The sequence below is a fragment of the Phascolarctos cinereus genome, unplaced genomic scaffold (assembly GCF_003287225.1).
Source record: "Phascolarctos cinereus isolate Bilbo 61053 unplaced genomic scaffold, phaCin_HiC Scaffold_2;HRSCAF=192, whole genome shotgun sequence".
Taxonomy (NCBI): domain Eukaryota; kingdom Metazoa; phylum Chordata; class Mammalia; order Diprotodontia; family Phascolarctidae; genus Phascolarctos; species Phascolarctos cinereus.
Window position 1 is genome coordinate 3,321,763 of NW_027555625.1, and position 12,775 is coordinate 3,334,537.

The following is a 12,775-nucleotide window of genomic DNA, read 5'->3' on the forward strand; positions in this document are numbered from 1 at the left end:
TTCCAGATTCCTGTCGCCGCCGATGGGGGCTCTTCGCTTGTTTCATCCTTCCACAGCATAGAACTTAGGCATAGGGAAACATAGCCCAGAGTGGGCCATAGTGCCAGGAATGTCTTGTAAACTCTGACGTGGGAGTGTGAGTGATAATTAGGTCCATTTTAAAAGGCAAAGTTTTGCTAGAAGCTTCTGGCCAGGAAGAGGGGCTCAGAACGCACTTCCCATGATCCTTTAAGACCCTTGGTCTGTGCCTTCTCTCTTCCCCTCCTCCTACTGAATCCACCTTTGTAGCTACAAAAAGGTGAAGCCAAATCAGCCAGCAGAGTGACCCCCGAAGCCTGTGTGTGCAGCACTCTGCCCCTGTCCTCCCCCGCTCGCCTCTGAAAGTTGGGGAGCACGCTTCGGCTCTGTTCTAACAGTGGCCGTGGCTCAGAAGTCCTGCTCTTGGCTGCTTCTTGCAGGCTCTGAGAGTCTGGTAAAGTCGGGCCTCTTGGTTTACCTGCCCCTCCCCTGGTGATCGCTGCCCTTCTTTCCCATAGTGAGCAGTGGACCTTGGACTGCTCAGTTAGAAAAAGCCCTCTCCAAAGCTCAGCCTGCGTCTCTGGCCAGAACTGAAGCCTGACTCCTGAGAGCCAGCAGCTTTGGAGCCCCTGAGGCGCAGGGGCCGCCGAATGGGCCCTGTTTGAACTCAGAACCTCTCAGCCCAGATCAAGGGCCTTGCCCTCGCTGTTGCTCAGAATGCTCGCGTTCCAAGGTTCTTCAGAAAGATTTGGGGACAGGGAATGACAGCCGAGTGATGGAGGTTCCCTCTGGCTTTGGGTCCGAAGGGCGACGGGCAGGGCACGCACATTCGTGGCACCGCCTTCTTCGCTGAGATGGAGGGGGAGAGGAAGGAGCAGAGAGCTCCTGCCATCCCGGGCTTCTCCCTGGGGTCCACATGTGCCCTCTGTGCCTGGGGCTGGAGCTTTCCACTAGCACTCTCTGGGTGCCCCCTGGAATCCTCCCTCAGCAGGCCGTGAGCATGCCTGCGTGGGCACATGTGGTCCTGCTCTAGGGCTGGCTTCTTGGCTTCACCCCCTGGGTGACTGTGGCTAAGTGCCTTCCTTCCCCAGCTCATGCAATGACGTGCTTCCATCACAGCCTGCCAAGCAGGGCTGCTTGCTGTCCAGGCTCCTCTGCTTTGCAGACCCCACGTCTGGGCAGAGATGCTTGGGCTGGGGCTGCCAGCCGAGCTGGGTGACTTTAGGCAATCCCACCGCCCTCTCTGCCTCTGCTTCCTTCTTTGTAAACTGAGGCTTGTGGACAAGCACTGGGCTCTGGGTGTTCTCGCCATGCGGACGATCTGACAGTTAGTCCAAGGAGGTGAAACCAGCCGCCCCTGCTCATTCCATGGGGATGATCAGCCTAGACCTTGGGGATGCTACCCCTCACCCTGGCCTGGGCCCTGTTGCCAGCCCGGTGGAGAAAGGGTCAATTACAACATGTGCCCAGATGAATCCATCAAGGTGGGCCATGGCAGGGGCAAAGGGAAGGCAGAAGGCTCAAGGAACTTTTGGGGGGTGGGGGGTGTCAAGGAAGGCTGTCCTCTTGGGGAGGGGCCCTGAGCTGGGCCTGGAAGGAAAGTCAGCATCTCAGCAGCCAGTGACATGGCTGGTCAGTGGGGCCGTCTTCTCGGCCAAGGGCGCCAGCTGCCTGTGCCCGCTCTGCCCCCAGCTGCCAGGCGGACGGGTTTGGTGTAGCTGCTGCTCCCATGTGGGTCAATTCCCTGGCCTTGAGAGGGTTATGAAAGACTCTTGCCTAACCTGTTTGCTCTCCACAGGCAACTCATTCACCCCAGCCCTGCCCCTCCAGTGTCTTGACTCACCAGATGCATTTCTCAGATGACTTCCACCCACAAGAGCCAGGGGTCCCATTACGCCACCCATCCCTGCCTCCATGCTCAGTTAGGTTCCCACTCCCGGCTCCTTCCTGGGCTCCCCTCCTCCAGGAAGCCCTAGCCGGGGCGGGGTGGGGGGGGAGAAGGGCATCTGTTGGCTAGAGCAGGGACTCCTCCAGGGCAGGGATATTAGGCCATGGACTCCACCTGCCTCATTTTACAAAGAAGGAAACTGAGGCTGAGAATGGTCAAGTGACTTGTCCAAGGTCACACAGCTAGCAAGCGTCTGAGGCAGGATCTGAACCCAGGTCTTACTGACTCCAAGCCCAGCACTCTGTCCCCTCTAGCTAGCTTCTCTGACTCCCTCCATGGCGATGCCAATCACATGGCTTCATTGGGCATGTGTGAAGGATTGACCGCCAAGGAGCAGAGCTTGGGTGGGCTCAGGGGGTGGGTTTCTGCTTGTCCTCATGCAGCCCCTCACTGCCAGACTCTCCCAGAGGCATCCCCATGACCCCATAGGTTCCTCCCTCAGAAACAGTCAATGGCTCCCCATTGCCCAGCAGATCAAGCTTAGGCTCAGGGCTACTTTCCAAAGCCTTTCGCCACCCTGCCCTAGCTCATGGTGCTCACCTTCCCTTCCTCCGTTGTCCATTTACACTAGATTCGATGACTTCCCTTCTCAGGGTCTGTGCTTTCTTCTCCGGCCCATCTTTGGAAGGTCCCCTCTGTCAGGACTCTGGCATTTATCAGATGCCTCTCATGGGCCAGTGCTGGGGGAGATGTTTGTTTCTGGCCTCCCTGACCCCTGGGGGTCCCAGTACATCCTGGAGGCTCCGAGAAGCCGAGGGGGTCAGCCCTGCCAGGACTGACCAGTGCTCTCTGCAGTGGCCAAAGGCTGCCTTGGAGAGTCGGGACGCTGCTCGGTCCAGCTGACAAACGCCGGCAGAGTCAGCAGCCTGGAGTCTAATCTGGCCTCTGCTGTGTGGTCCTGGACTGGTCACTGACCCTCTCTCAGGGGTGGTTAATTGTGCTCTTCCCACCTCTTCCCCTTAGAATCCCAGTGACCTTGGGCAAGTCACCCAGTTGGGTGGGGTTCATCTTCTTCTGCCTAAAGAATCCCCCTGCCCATCTCTTCCTCCTTGAGCAAGTCTTTTCTCTCTGAGCCTCAGTTTTCCCTTCTGTAAAATGAAGATCCTGGGCTCACGATTTTAGAAAGCGCCTCCCACCTCCATCATGCTCTTGGTTAAGCAGAGCATGGCACCAACTTTGGCTCGGCCTGGGGTCCCAAGGCCTCTCCCTGTCCTTTCCAGCCTTCAGGGCCTAGCTCTAGCTTGTCTGAGCCATCCGACCTTCCCTGCCCCGCCCCCCACATTTGACAGTAGGAAGCTCAGGCCTCTGCAGGGAAGAGATGTGGCTGAGCCAGGGTCAGAGCCCGGGCCATGCTCCTGGGTACCAGCCTCTGCCTCTCCCTGCCTGTGGGAGATGCCCAGCAGGGAACTGGGTGCCCTGTCCTGACACACTGCGCTGGGGAACAGAATGCCAGAGAAGAGGCCGGCCCCAGCTCCCAGGGAGCTCTCCCTGACCTACTTATGGCCTGGCCCATCTGATCTGGGCTCCCAACTCCAAGCCCTAGCAGGCTTCTCTTTCCCAGCCCCACCTCAGCCTACAGCTCCCAGCCTGGGCTGCCAAGGGCCCCTCTCTGGGAATCTGTGCCAGGCCGGCCCCAGCTCTGACCCTCCCAGAGTGGGAATACCAGAGCCGAAGGAGGGGGTTCCAGCAGGGTCTCCGCCAGCCTCCCCGAGGGGTCTGGGCTGTAGCAGAAAGGCCCCTCGTGGGGATTCTGACTGCTGCTGACTTCCATCTACCTCAGCAAGGCAGTTTGCTCTGAGAGGGTTTGGCTAGGTGGCCTCCAGACCCCCTTCCAGAGCCAAGTCTCTGGCCTCGTGCTCTCTTGAGACCTCCTCTTCTGTAAAGCAATGGGAGCAAAGAGTTTGAGGTGGGGAAGAAAACGAAGGGGAAAGGACTTGTCCAGGGTCACTCAGCTTGAAGGGCAGAGCTGGGATTTGGCAGCCTCACTTCATTGTGGTTCCCATGTGGCTTTTCCTGGCCCTCGGCCTTCTTGGGGGAAGGGGGGAGGTTGGGTTGGGCTCCCCCCATCCCAGGGCAGGGGGGCCCCCAGGAAGCTGACCTGGGAATGGCCTGGTTGGGACTCCCAGACCCTGGACCCCCATTCTGCCTCTGGCTGGCAAGAGGCCTGGTAGGAGGGTCATGAGTGCTCTGGCCATCAAAGGACCCGGATTCAAATCCCAGCTGTGCCTGGGTGAGCCCTGGGAAGGCTAAGCCTCATTTGCCTAATCTTTAAAATGGATGGGTTGAACTGGATGGCCTCTGGGGACTCTCCCAGCTCTATGGGGGGGGGTCTTGGCTCGGACTGAGGGAGAAGCCTATGGCTGATGTTTGTAGCCGCTGAAATCCAGTGGTAGCAATGGGCAAACAGGAGGAAGAGCCAGATTCTGTGTCTCTGGCACCTTCAGGGTCTGAAGCGCTTTCACCCAGAGCCCTGGGGTAGTCAGTGTTCAGACTCATACCCATTTTGCAGATGAGAAAACTGAGGTACTGAGGATAAGGGAGGTCCAGCTCGGCTCTGCTCAGTCACCAGCCTGGTGGAAGGGGTGTGGCTAATGTTCCTTCAGCTCACCTCGTTGGGGGTGGTTTTCCTCTTCCTTGACTGGGGGTGTCCTTGGTAAGGAGCCCCCGGCTTGGCTCTCACAGGCTTTAGTTATTGGGTGTGGCCAAGCGGCCCAGAGCCCTCCCCTCCGGGGCTTGTGGGTCCTGGTAGGATGGAACCCCGGGGCTCCCCGGGCTGCTCTCTCCTGGGCCAGCAGAGGAAGCCAAGGCGTGTTCAGAGGGGCTGATGGGACTCCACGTTGGGGAGGAGGCCCCACGCCCGGGACCTCTTTTCTCATCCCCTTGGGAGTGGGTTTTTATGGGTCATGGCTATCTGTTCTGTGAGAGCAGCCCCAAGCTATGGTGCTGAAGGTGCTGGCCAGGGCCTGGGTCTGAGGAGGCCCCAAGTGCCCCCAGCAGCCCCAGGGGCTGGGCTTGAGGGAGAGGCAGTTCAGCCTCTGGGGCCTGGGGGCTCCTCCTCAGCCTTTGCCCATGTCTCTGGCCCCCTCCCCCTGGGGCTGCCTGGGAGGAGGGGGCTTTGACCGGGGCAGCATAACTTCCCAACTTACATCCCCTTCTCTGAAATCTTTTTACAGCAGATCATGGGGACAAACACCCCTCCAGAGGATCTTGACGGGTCTGGTGATGATGACGATGCCTTCTCCGGCTCTGGGGCGGGTGAGTTTCTCATTGCCCCAGGAGCCGGTACATCTCTCCTCGCCCCCCTTCCAAAGTTGGGGTGTCTGACGTCCTCCCTTAGTCACAGGCTCACCAAGGGTCCTTGTAGGGGGCTTCTCATTCCAGATCCAGAGAGTGGGAAGGGGCTAGTCTTAGGTAGCAAAGCCGGAAGCCCAGAGCCTCTGAGCTCCATAGACTGTGAGACCCACCAGAGAAGATCCCAGAGTGAGGCCATCTCCTGTCCTTTAGACAGGGAGGCCAGGGAGGGGTGGGCATCTGCTGTGGGCCAGGCTGGGGGTGTCTGTGAGCAGGGAGGCATGGCCCGGCTTGTCCTCCAGAAGCTTACACTCTGGAGAGGCTGTGTGGACCGAGGAAACATAATCGGCAGCAGAAAGACAGCGTGCATGTCCTGGGAGGGCCCTTTGAACAGGGAGCGGGCGATGTCAGAGTTAGGAGGGCGTTTGGAACCCAGAAGCCAGAATGGCAGCCAGGTCTGGGGCTGCAGACTTTCACTAAGTAAGATGCACTTTTCTCATGCTCATTCCTCTCCAACAACTGGCTGGGCTGCCTTTGGAAGGTAGTGAGCTCCCCCTCGTTCAGGTCTGCATCCAAAGACCCACGCCCTGCCCCCATGCTGCTTGTGGTCCATCAGCAATAATAATGACAACAACAATAATAATAATTATTATTCCTGACAACACCTCCTGTTTCTAGAGCATTGGGAGACTCACAAAGCATTTTCGGGGCCACAACTTGGGGGTGGGTAGTTTGAGGATTGTTCTTCCTGTTGTACAGAGGAAGAAAGAGAGTCTCAGAAGAGGGAAATGGCGTGGCCAGAGTTCCACGGCTAGGAAGTGCCTGGACCCAGACTGGAACCCTGCTTTCCACTGAGGGCTTGGCTGAACCTTTTTTAAAGCCATTTGCACTGACGTATTTGTTTGTTTGTTTTTTGGCTAGGCAATGGGGTTAAGTGACTTGCCCAGGGTCACACAGCTAGCGAGCGTTAGGTGTCCGCAGCGGGATTTGAACTCAGGTCTTCCTGACTCCAGGGCCGGTGCTCTATCCACTGCCCCACCTAGCTGCCCCTACACTGACTTATTTGAAGGCCCTTTTCTGTAGGGTATTAGGGTTTGCCAACCTTTCCCCCCTCTTATTCGGGCAGGCATTTTATCCCCCGCGGCCTGGGAGTGACTTTCCCCCAGGTTGTCTTTTCCGAGTCAGCCGGGCCATGCGCAGCCGCAGCCACGCACCCGCTGCCTGCTCTGGCTTACTTACCGGGGCTGCGGCGTAGTGCTCTGTCCCTTCCGCGTCATACTTGCGCTGGCGGCTGACTGGCCCCTTGTTCTGCAGGGGCCTCTCTGGAGACGCCGCTGTTGGACCTGCGCCTCCTGTCCAGGAAGACGGCTGTGCTCACCACCACCTTGACGGCTGCTCCGGCCGAGCCCACGCACGCCAGCCCAGGGCAAGCATCCGCAGTCGAACGAGAAGCCTCGGGAGAGGGATCAGCGGGCCTGCCTGGAAGGGGGCCTGAGGCAGAGTCTGCCCCCAGCCACGAGCCCACCCACTCATCTCCTGCAGTGACGCTTCCTTCCACCGCCCACCGTCCTTTGACGGTAGGAGCCACCACGGCCTCAGATCCCAGCGTGGTGGAACCAAGGGTGTCTACACCCGAGCCCCCGAGCTCTGGAGGTGAAGGCCCCTTGGCCAGTGGCGCTCCAGAAAGTGACGGCCAGCCGGACAGAGGCTCAACTCAGCATCTAGGAGAGGAGAGCTCAGGAAGCGGGGCAAGTATTCCCGCCGTGGCCACGGGGTAGGGGGACATTAGGGGTCTGAGCACCCCGGAGACAGTGCGGAAGCGAAGAAGGGCCCTCCAGCTCCTTCCAGGCACTGAGTGAGACACTGAGGTCCTGGCCAGGCAGCGATTGCCCAGGGATCTCCCAGGCATGGGGGGCCCTGACCCCGAAAGCCACCCCAGCTCCTTGCTGTGTGCTCTGCCCTCCCTTAGGACAGAACGGAGGCCTGCAGGGGTGGGGAAGTTTGCACGCAGGCACAGCCTCTCCCCCAGTCTTCTGGTCCTCCTCTTACCCCCTTCTTGAGCCCCAGACCGGCAGGAGAGAATTAGGTGGGTGCTGGGACAAGCTTCTGAATGATCCGACTTTGTCCAGAGGGAATGGCAGTCCCAGAAGGCCCTCGCTGGAGGGCTCTGTGTAGCAGCTGCAACCGCTAGAGAGGCTCTTGTCTCGAGCTGAGGTTGGACTCCTGGCCTCTGAGGGCCCTTCCAGTGAGGAGGGAGCTCTTCAATGGGAGCCTCCTGGGAGAGGTTGCCTGTGCGGCCACACCTAGAGGATGAGGCAGCAGACAGGAGGAGTCAGAGCCTCAGATTTGGGTGGGCTTTCAGCTTCACATCTGCTGAAGGAAGGTGACAGGTGGGAAGGACCAGTAGGAATGGGTGAAGAGGTGAGTGCTCTCAGGAGGGAGGCACAGCCTGAACAAAAGCCTGGTGGTGGGAAAAGCGGATCACGGACAGGAAGAAGGCAGAGCTCCCTCCTTGAATGAGGTTCTTGGCTCTGCCCTCCAACCAGAGGGGTAGAGGGCTGATGAGGTGGGGAGCCCAGGGGAGTGGCATCCTGCGAAGTGATGAGGGTTTCCCAGTAATGGGACCAGGGTGCGCAGTCAGAGTAGAAACCCCCCCCCCCGTCGGAGGCTGCCACAGTCCTGGCAGAGGCTCACACAAGAGCTGACCCTGCTTTGTGTCCCTTCCCTCAGAGCGATGACTTCACCTTCGCCCCCTCTGGAGAGAAGCCTGCCTCCCCCCTGGAGAGGAACAAACCTGACCAGGAAGTGATCGAGGGTGAAGCCACAGGAGCCTCCCAGGGCATCCTGGACCGGAAGGAGGTTTTAGGAGGTGCCTTTCAGTCTTTTATGAAGTGCCTACTGTGTGCACTGGGGTGGGGGTGCGGATGGAGCAGGGGAGGCTGGGAGTCGAGCTCCCTGGGGGTGGCCTGTGGAGGCCCAATCACAAGACAGCCCTGAATGAAGCAGGGGGCAGATCTGAGGCATCATCTGTTTGGGCGGGGCTTGAGTTTCCCACCTCCAAGTCTTTGTTCATGCTGTTTCTCCTGCCTGGGGGTCCTTCTCCCCTTCAAAGCCAAAGAAAGCTTTCAGTAGGGTTGTCCTCCAAATCTCCGTCTTGTTTGGGATGAAGATTGGTAGACTTGCTCAGTTTGTAGCATCCCCTGGAACACTTCTAGGGGTCTGGCCATGGTGGGGGAAGGGGAGTGACTTCCCGAGACCTGCTCCAGGGCCGTTCAGACTTCCGTTGGGCACAGGGAAGTCCTAAGCCCTGGTGCCAATGGCGGCAAGATGCCGGCTTGCTCCTGACATCAACCAGACAGCTGGAAGTGGGGTGGGGGCCGCAGGGGATGAGAGCTGGGTGAGAAGGGTCAGCCCATTTTACAGATTGGGAGCGGTGGGAATAGAGTAAGTGGGAAGCCCCAGAGCCGGCTATCGGCCCCAGCGTTCAGCCTGCTTGGGTTTCTGAACTGTTCGGGAGGGCTTGTCCTCTGGTGAGGGCCAGCCAGAATCTGGTGGTGATTTCTAGTGTTCTGTTTTGTTCTTTCTCAAAGGGCTAACCGTGCGTGTGTGTGTGTGTGTGTGTGTGTGCGCTCGCTTGCGCTCACGGGTGCCTCTTCCTGCTCCCCCAGGGGTCATTGCTGGAGGCCTCGTGGGCCTGCTCTTTGCCGTCTTCCTGGTTGGATTCATGCTCTACCGGATGAAGAAGAAGGATGAAGGCAGCTACTCCCTGGAGGAGCCAAAGCAGGCCAACGGTGCCTACCAGAAGCCTCAGCGGCAGGAAGAGTTCTACGCCTGAAGGCCCAGCCACCGGTCCTGGAGAGTGGCGGGTGTTTCTCCCCTTCCCTGGCTGCCTTGCCCCCTCGCACACAGACCCCAAACCATCTCTTCCACTCAGGACTTGGAGCCTGGAGTCTCTCCCCACACCTGGCTCTCTCTCCAGCTTTGGCTCTGGCCTGGTCCACTCTGGCCCCGAGCTCTTCAGAGGCTGGAGTACAGCCTCAGTTGCTTCTGGCTGGGTCTCTGATTGCCACCTTGGGCTGGGGTGGGGTGGGGGGCAGGAGGGAAGACTTACATGTGACCTTTCAAAAAGAATGAGACTTTACTCCCTGGTCCTTCCAACCTTGGCCTTGCCAGTTGGCCCCCCTCCCCTCCCTCCAGCCCCTTTCCCTTGCTCTGCCCCCCTCAGCATACCCCTCGCTCTGGCCCCCCTCCCCTTCCTCCAGTCCCTCTCCCCTCCATCCAGTGCCCCTCCCCTTCCTCCAGCCCCCTTCCCCTTCCTCCGGCCCCCTCCCCTCACTCTTCCCCCCCCAGCATACCCCTTGCTCTGGACCCCCTCTCCTCCTTCCAGCCCCCTCCCCTTGCTCTGCCCCCCTCAGCATACCCCTCACTCCGGCCCCCTCCCCTCTCTCCAGCCCCTCTCCCTTCCATCCAACGCCCCTCCCCTTCCTCTGGCCCACCTCCCTCTGGCCCCTCCCCTTGCTTTTCCCCCCACCCAGCACACCCCTCTCTCAGAGGGTCCTCAGTTGGCTAAGGCTGTGGTCAGCAGCTGGTGGTGTTCCACCTTCTGGTTGGCACCAGCGGGTGCCCCTGTGAATGAGCGGCCTCAGCAGCCCCTGCCAGCTCCGAGGAGGGAAGAGGTTCGAACAGCCCAATTTTCCCTTTGTGCCGTGGGCTGGTCTCCCCCAGAAGCCTAGTGACTCTTTTGCACATTCCTCTCACCTCTTGGCCCACGTATAATTGACTGGGCTTTGTTACTTTGGACATAAGTTAACTTCTCCCCCACCGATCCCGTCTGAAGTCCGCAGGGCCCCAGGGGTCAAGGGGACGAGGCTTGATTCGTTTTCCCTAAAAGGTACCGACATTTGAAGCCAAAGCGCAGTTTCCGTTGGTGGTGTCTGCCCCTTTGCTTCGTTAACAACAGGGTATGAATGATCTGGGACTCGTTCCAGGGAGTGACAATAGCTCAGCCCTGGTCCGAGCTCTGCCACCTTCTCCCACCCCCTCCCCCGACCTACGGTACCAAAACAAGGGCACTTAGCCTGTCTCGAGAGCCTCGCACGCTGCCTGTGCTTGGGCTGGGGGATCGGGGCTCACCCATCCCTGGGCCTCCAGCCCCCTTCGCTGGAGGCCACACGGGCGGTACACTTCTCCTTTGGAATTGGGCAGGTGTGGTGGCGGCTGACCTCTGGCTGGCCTCCATCCCTCAGGCCTGGTCAGAGACGGGAATCTTCCTTCCCCTGAGTGGCGGTCGTCTCTGGCTTTCGGCAAAGCTGTACTGAATCCAATGGGTTTTTCCGTGTACAGTAGATTTTCATAATGTAATAAACTTTTAATATAAAGTAATGGGAGCTCCCGCCTCTGACTCTCTCTACTCTGGCTGGGGATGGCGGGTGGGCTTTGGGGTCTGAGCAGGCCCGGCTGGCCTCGCTTTGCTCCCAGCATTCCATGCTGCATCGGAGAGGGGAGATGATGGGGAACCGTGGAAGGTTTCCTAAGGAGCGATCTCTTTCTTGAGCTGATGAGCTGATGGGACTGGAGACCACAGATTTCACATGGGAAACGAGGTCTGCAGCCTCTTGTCTGGGCCCCCAGTGCAGGAGGCATTAGTGATGGGGTCTGAAGCTTGGGTCTCTGACTTCAGAGTTGGGGCTCCCCCACCTCGTTCTCTACCAGTAAGACACCAATTCAAAGGCACAAACAGTGTCCTAGGCCATCCAATTCTTCCCAGAGCCCTGAAGTCACACAGGTGCATGGCCTTTACGCTGGAGGGAGAGCCCTGAGGAGGGTCCTCGGTTGGCCTAGTTGTCACCTTGGCAGGTTGGAAGAGCCTGGCCCGCAGAGGGATGAAGGATGGAGCAGGAGAGGGCAGAGAGGAGAAGGTTAAGGAGGAGCAGCAGCTGTGGCAGACACGGAAACCTTCCTCCTGAGGCACTAGGGAGCCTTTCAAGATGCTAGGGTAGAGATGTTCAGGGCCTCCATCTCCCATCAGCCAGACCTGTCCCCCATGCCCAGGCCCCCATTTATATTCCTGTAGAGGGACATGGCCTGGGGCAGCCTTTGAGATGCCTGCCGGGGCGGTTCTGGGGGACCCTGTCTGCAGGGAGCAGGACCATCCTGGTCAGGGAGCTGGATGGGCAGACAAATGGCTACAGAAAGATGGAGGAATAGAGGAGGGTGGTGGGGTAGGGTTCCAGCAGGGGCGGTTAGGCAGTGTGTAGCACCCACCCACCCACCTCCTACAGCAGACCCCAGCCCCCGCTGTGGTGACTCCCATCTCGGCAGGCTGCCCCAGCCACACCCCACCCAGCTCCCTCCTGGCCCAGCACCGAGTCCACTCCACTGGCTGCCCCTTCCAGGAAGGCTGGAATAATACTTGTTCAGCTTCTTGGCACCTGGGAGGAGGAAGGGAAAGTAGCTGAGAGATGGCAGGAGGGGCTGTGGGACCCACCCGACTTCCACCATCCACAGGCTGGGGAGACACATCCTTTCTTTGTTTTTTCACTTAGTGTTTCCTCTGTAGACACATCTTTACGAATTTAAGTGTTTTTTTGTTTTTAATTATGTCCAGCTTTGCGGGCTTTTAGGTTTACATCAGTTGTGTTTCCTAATGCATCTCTCCCTCCAGCCATCCTTTGTAATAAAGCATGAAAAAGAGAGGAGGAGAGAAAGGCAAACGTGGTACATCCCCCTCTCTGGGGGATTTCCCCATTTTCACTTGCACTGCTGGGGTGGGTTCCCAGGAGGTGCCCACTCTCAGTGGTCCCAGGGATAAGTCTGGATCCATACAGCTAACACTTTCACTCATGAACCCCTGCTGGTGTTTCCTATTATCAGTTAGCTAGTGGCTTAATTAGCTCTTAGCAAATGTATTTAATCAAATGGCATAACAAGAACAGTAGTATCCTCCCTTTGGGGAAGATCCCCATGGCTAGACACCCCTCACCCATGGACCACTGCCCTTCCCTCTGGGGAGCTGGTACACTCGATGTCCAGGGTGCAAGCTTTTGGGCCCTTCCCTTGGGGAGGCGAACTGCTCTGAAGTTTTCTGGTGAATGCAGCCCTCGCTAAGACCCAGTCATTCGCCAGCAGGCAGCCTCAGAGCCCTTCATAGTTCTGGCTTCAAACCATCCTGGATTTGTCTGTTTCCAGAGCAGGAATCCAAGCTGTCAGAGCTGGCAGGGGTCTCAGGGACCCAAACCTTTCATTTTGGGGATGGAGAAACTGAAGCCCAGAGAGGGGAGGGAGAAAATTGTTCAAGGTCATGCAGGTGGTGCAGAGGAGAGCTGGGACCTTAGCTCAGGTGTCCTGACCCCAAATGTGGTGCTCTTTCCCCAGGACTGTACTTCTGCCTCTCCTAGCCTTGGCCAGGGTTCACACAACCCCTGGGGAGCTGAGCTTGCACTAGTAATGTTTAGCCTGGTGCCGGGGCACAAACAACTTCCTCCTTTATCTCCGGTAGGGTACCCTGGTACACCAAGG

General features: G+C 58.6%; 1 protein-coding gene across 3 annotated transcripts in view; it reads left to right on the plus strand.

The window, feature by feature from the left end:
• SDC1 (syndecan 1) overlaps positions 1–10,639 on the plus strand; it is a 28,056-nt gene extending 17,417 nt beyond the window's left edge. For 2 of the 3 annotated variants that reach the window (XM_020967461.2, XM_020967464.2), the window contains exons 2-5: positions 5,140–5,221; positions 6,572–7,005; positions 7,988–8,126; positions 8,926–10,639. In XM_020967461.2, coding sequence (XP_020823120.1) covers positions 5,140–5,221; positions 6,572–7,005; positions 7,988–8,126; positions 8,926–9,092 — 822 coding nt within the window. In that variant the 3' untranslated portion in view covers positions 9,093–10,639. The remainder of the gene's footprint in view (positions 1–5,139; positions 5,222–6,571; positions 7,006–7,987; positions 8,127–8,925) is intronic. The other variant, XM_020967462.2, reaches the window with a different exon arrangement.
• The last annotated feature ends 2,136 nt before the right edge of the window (positions 10,640–12,775 follow it).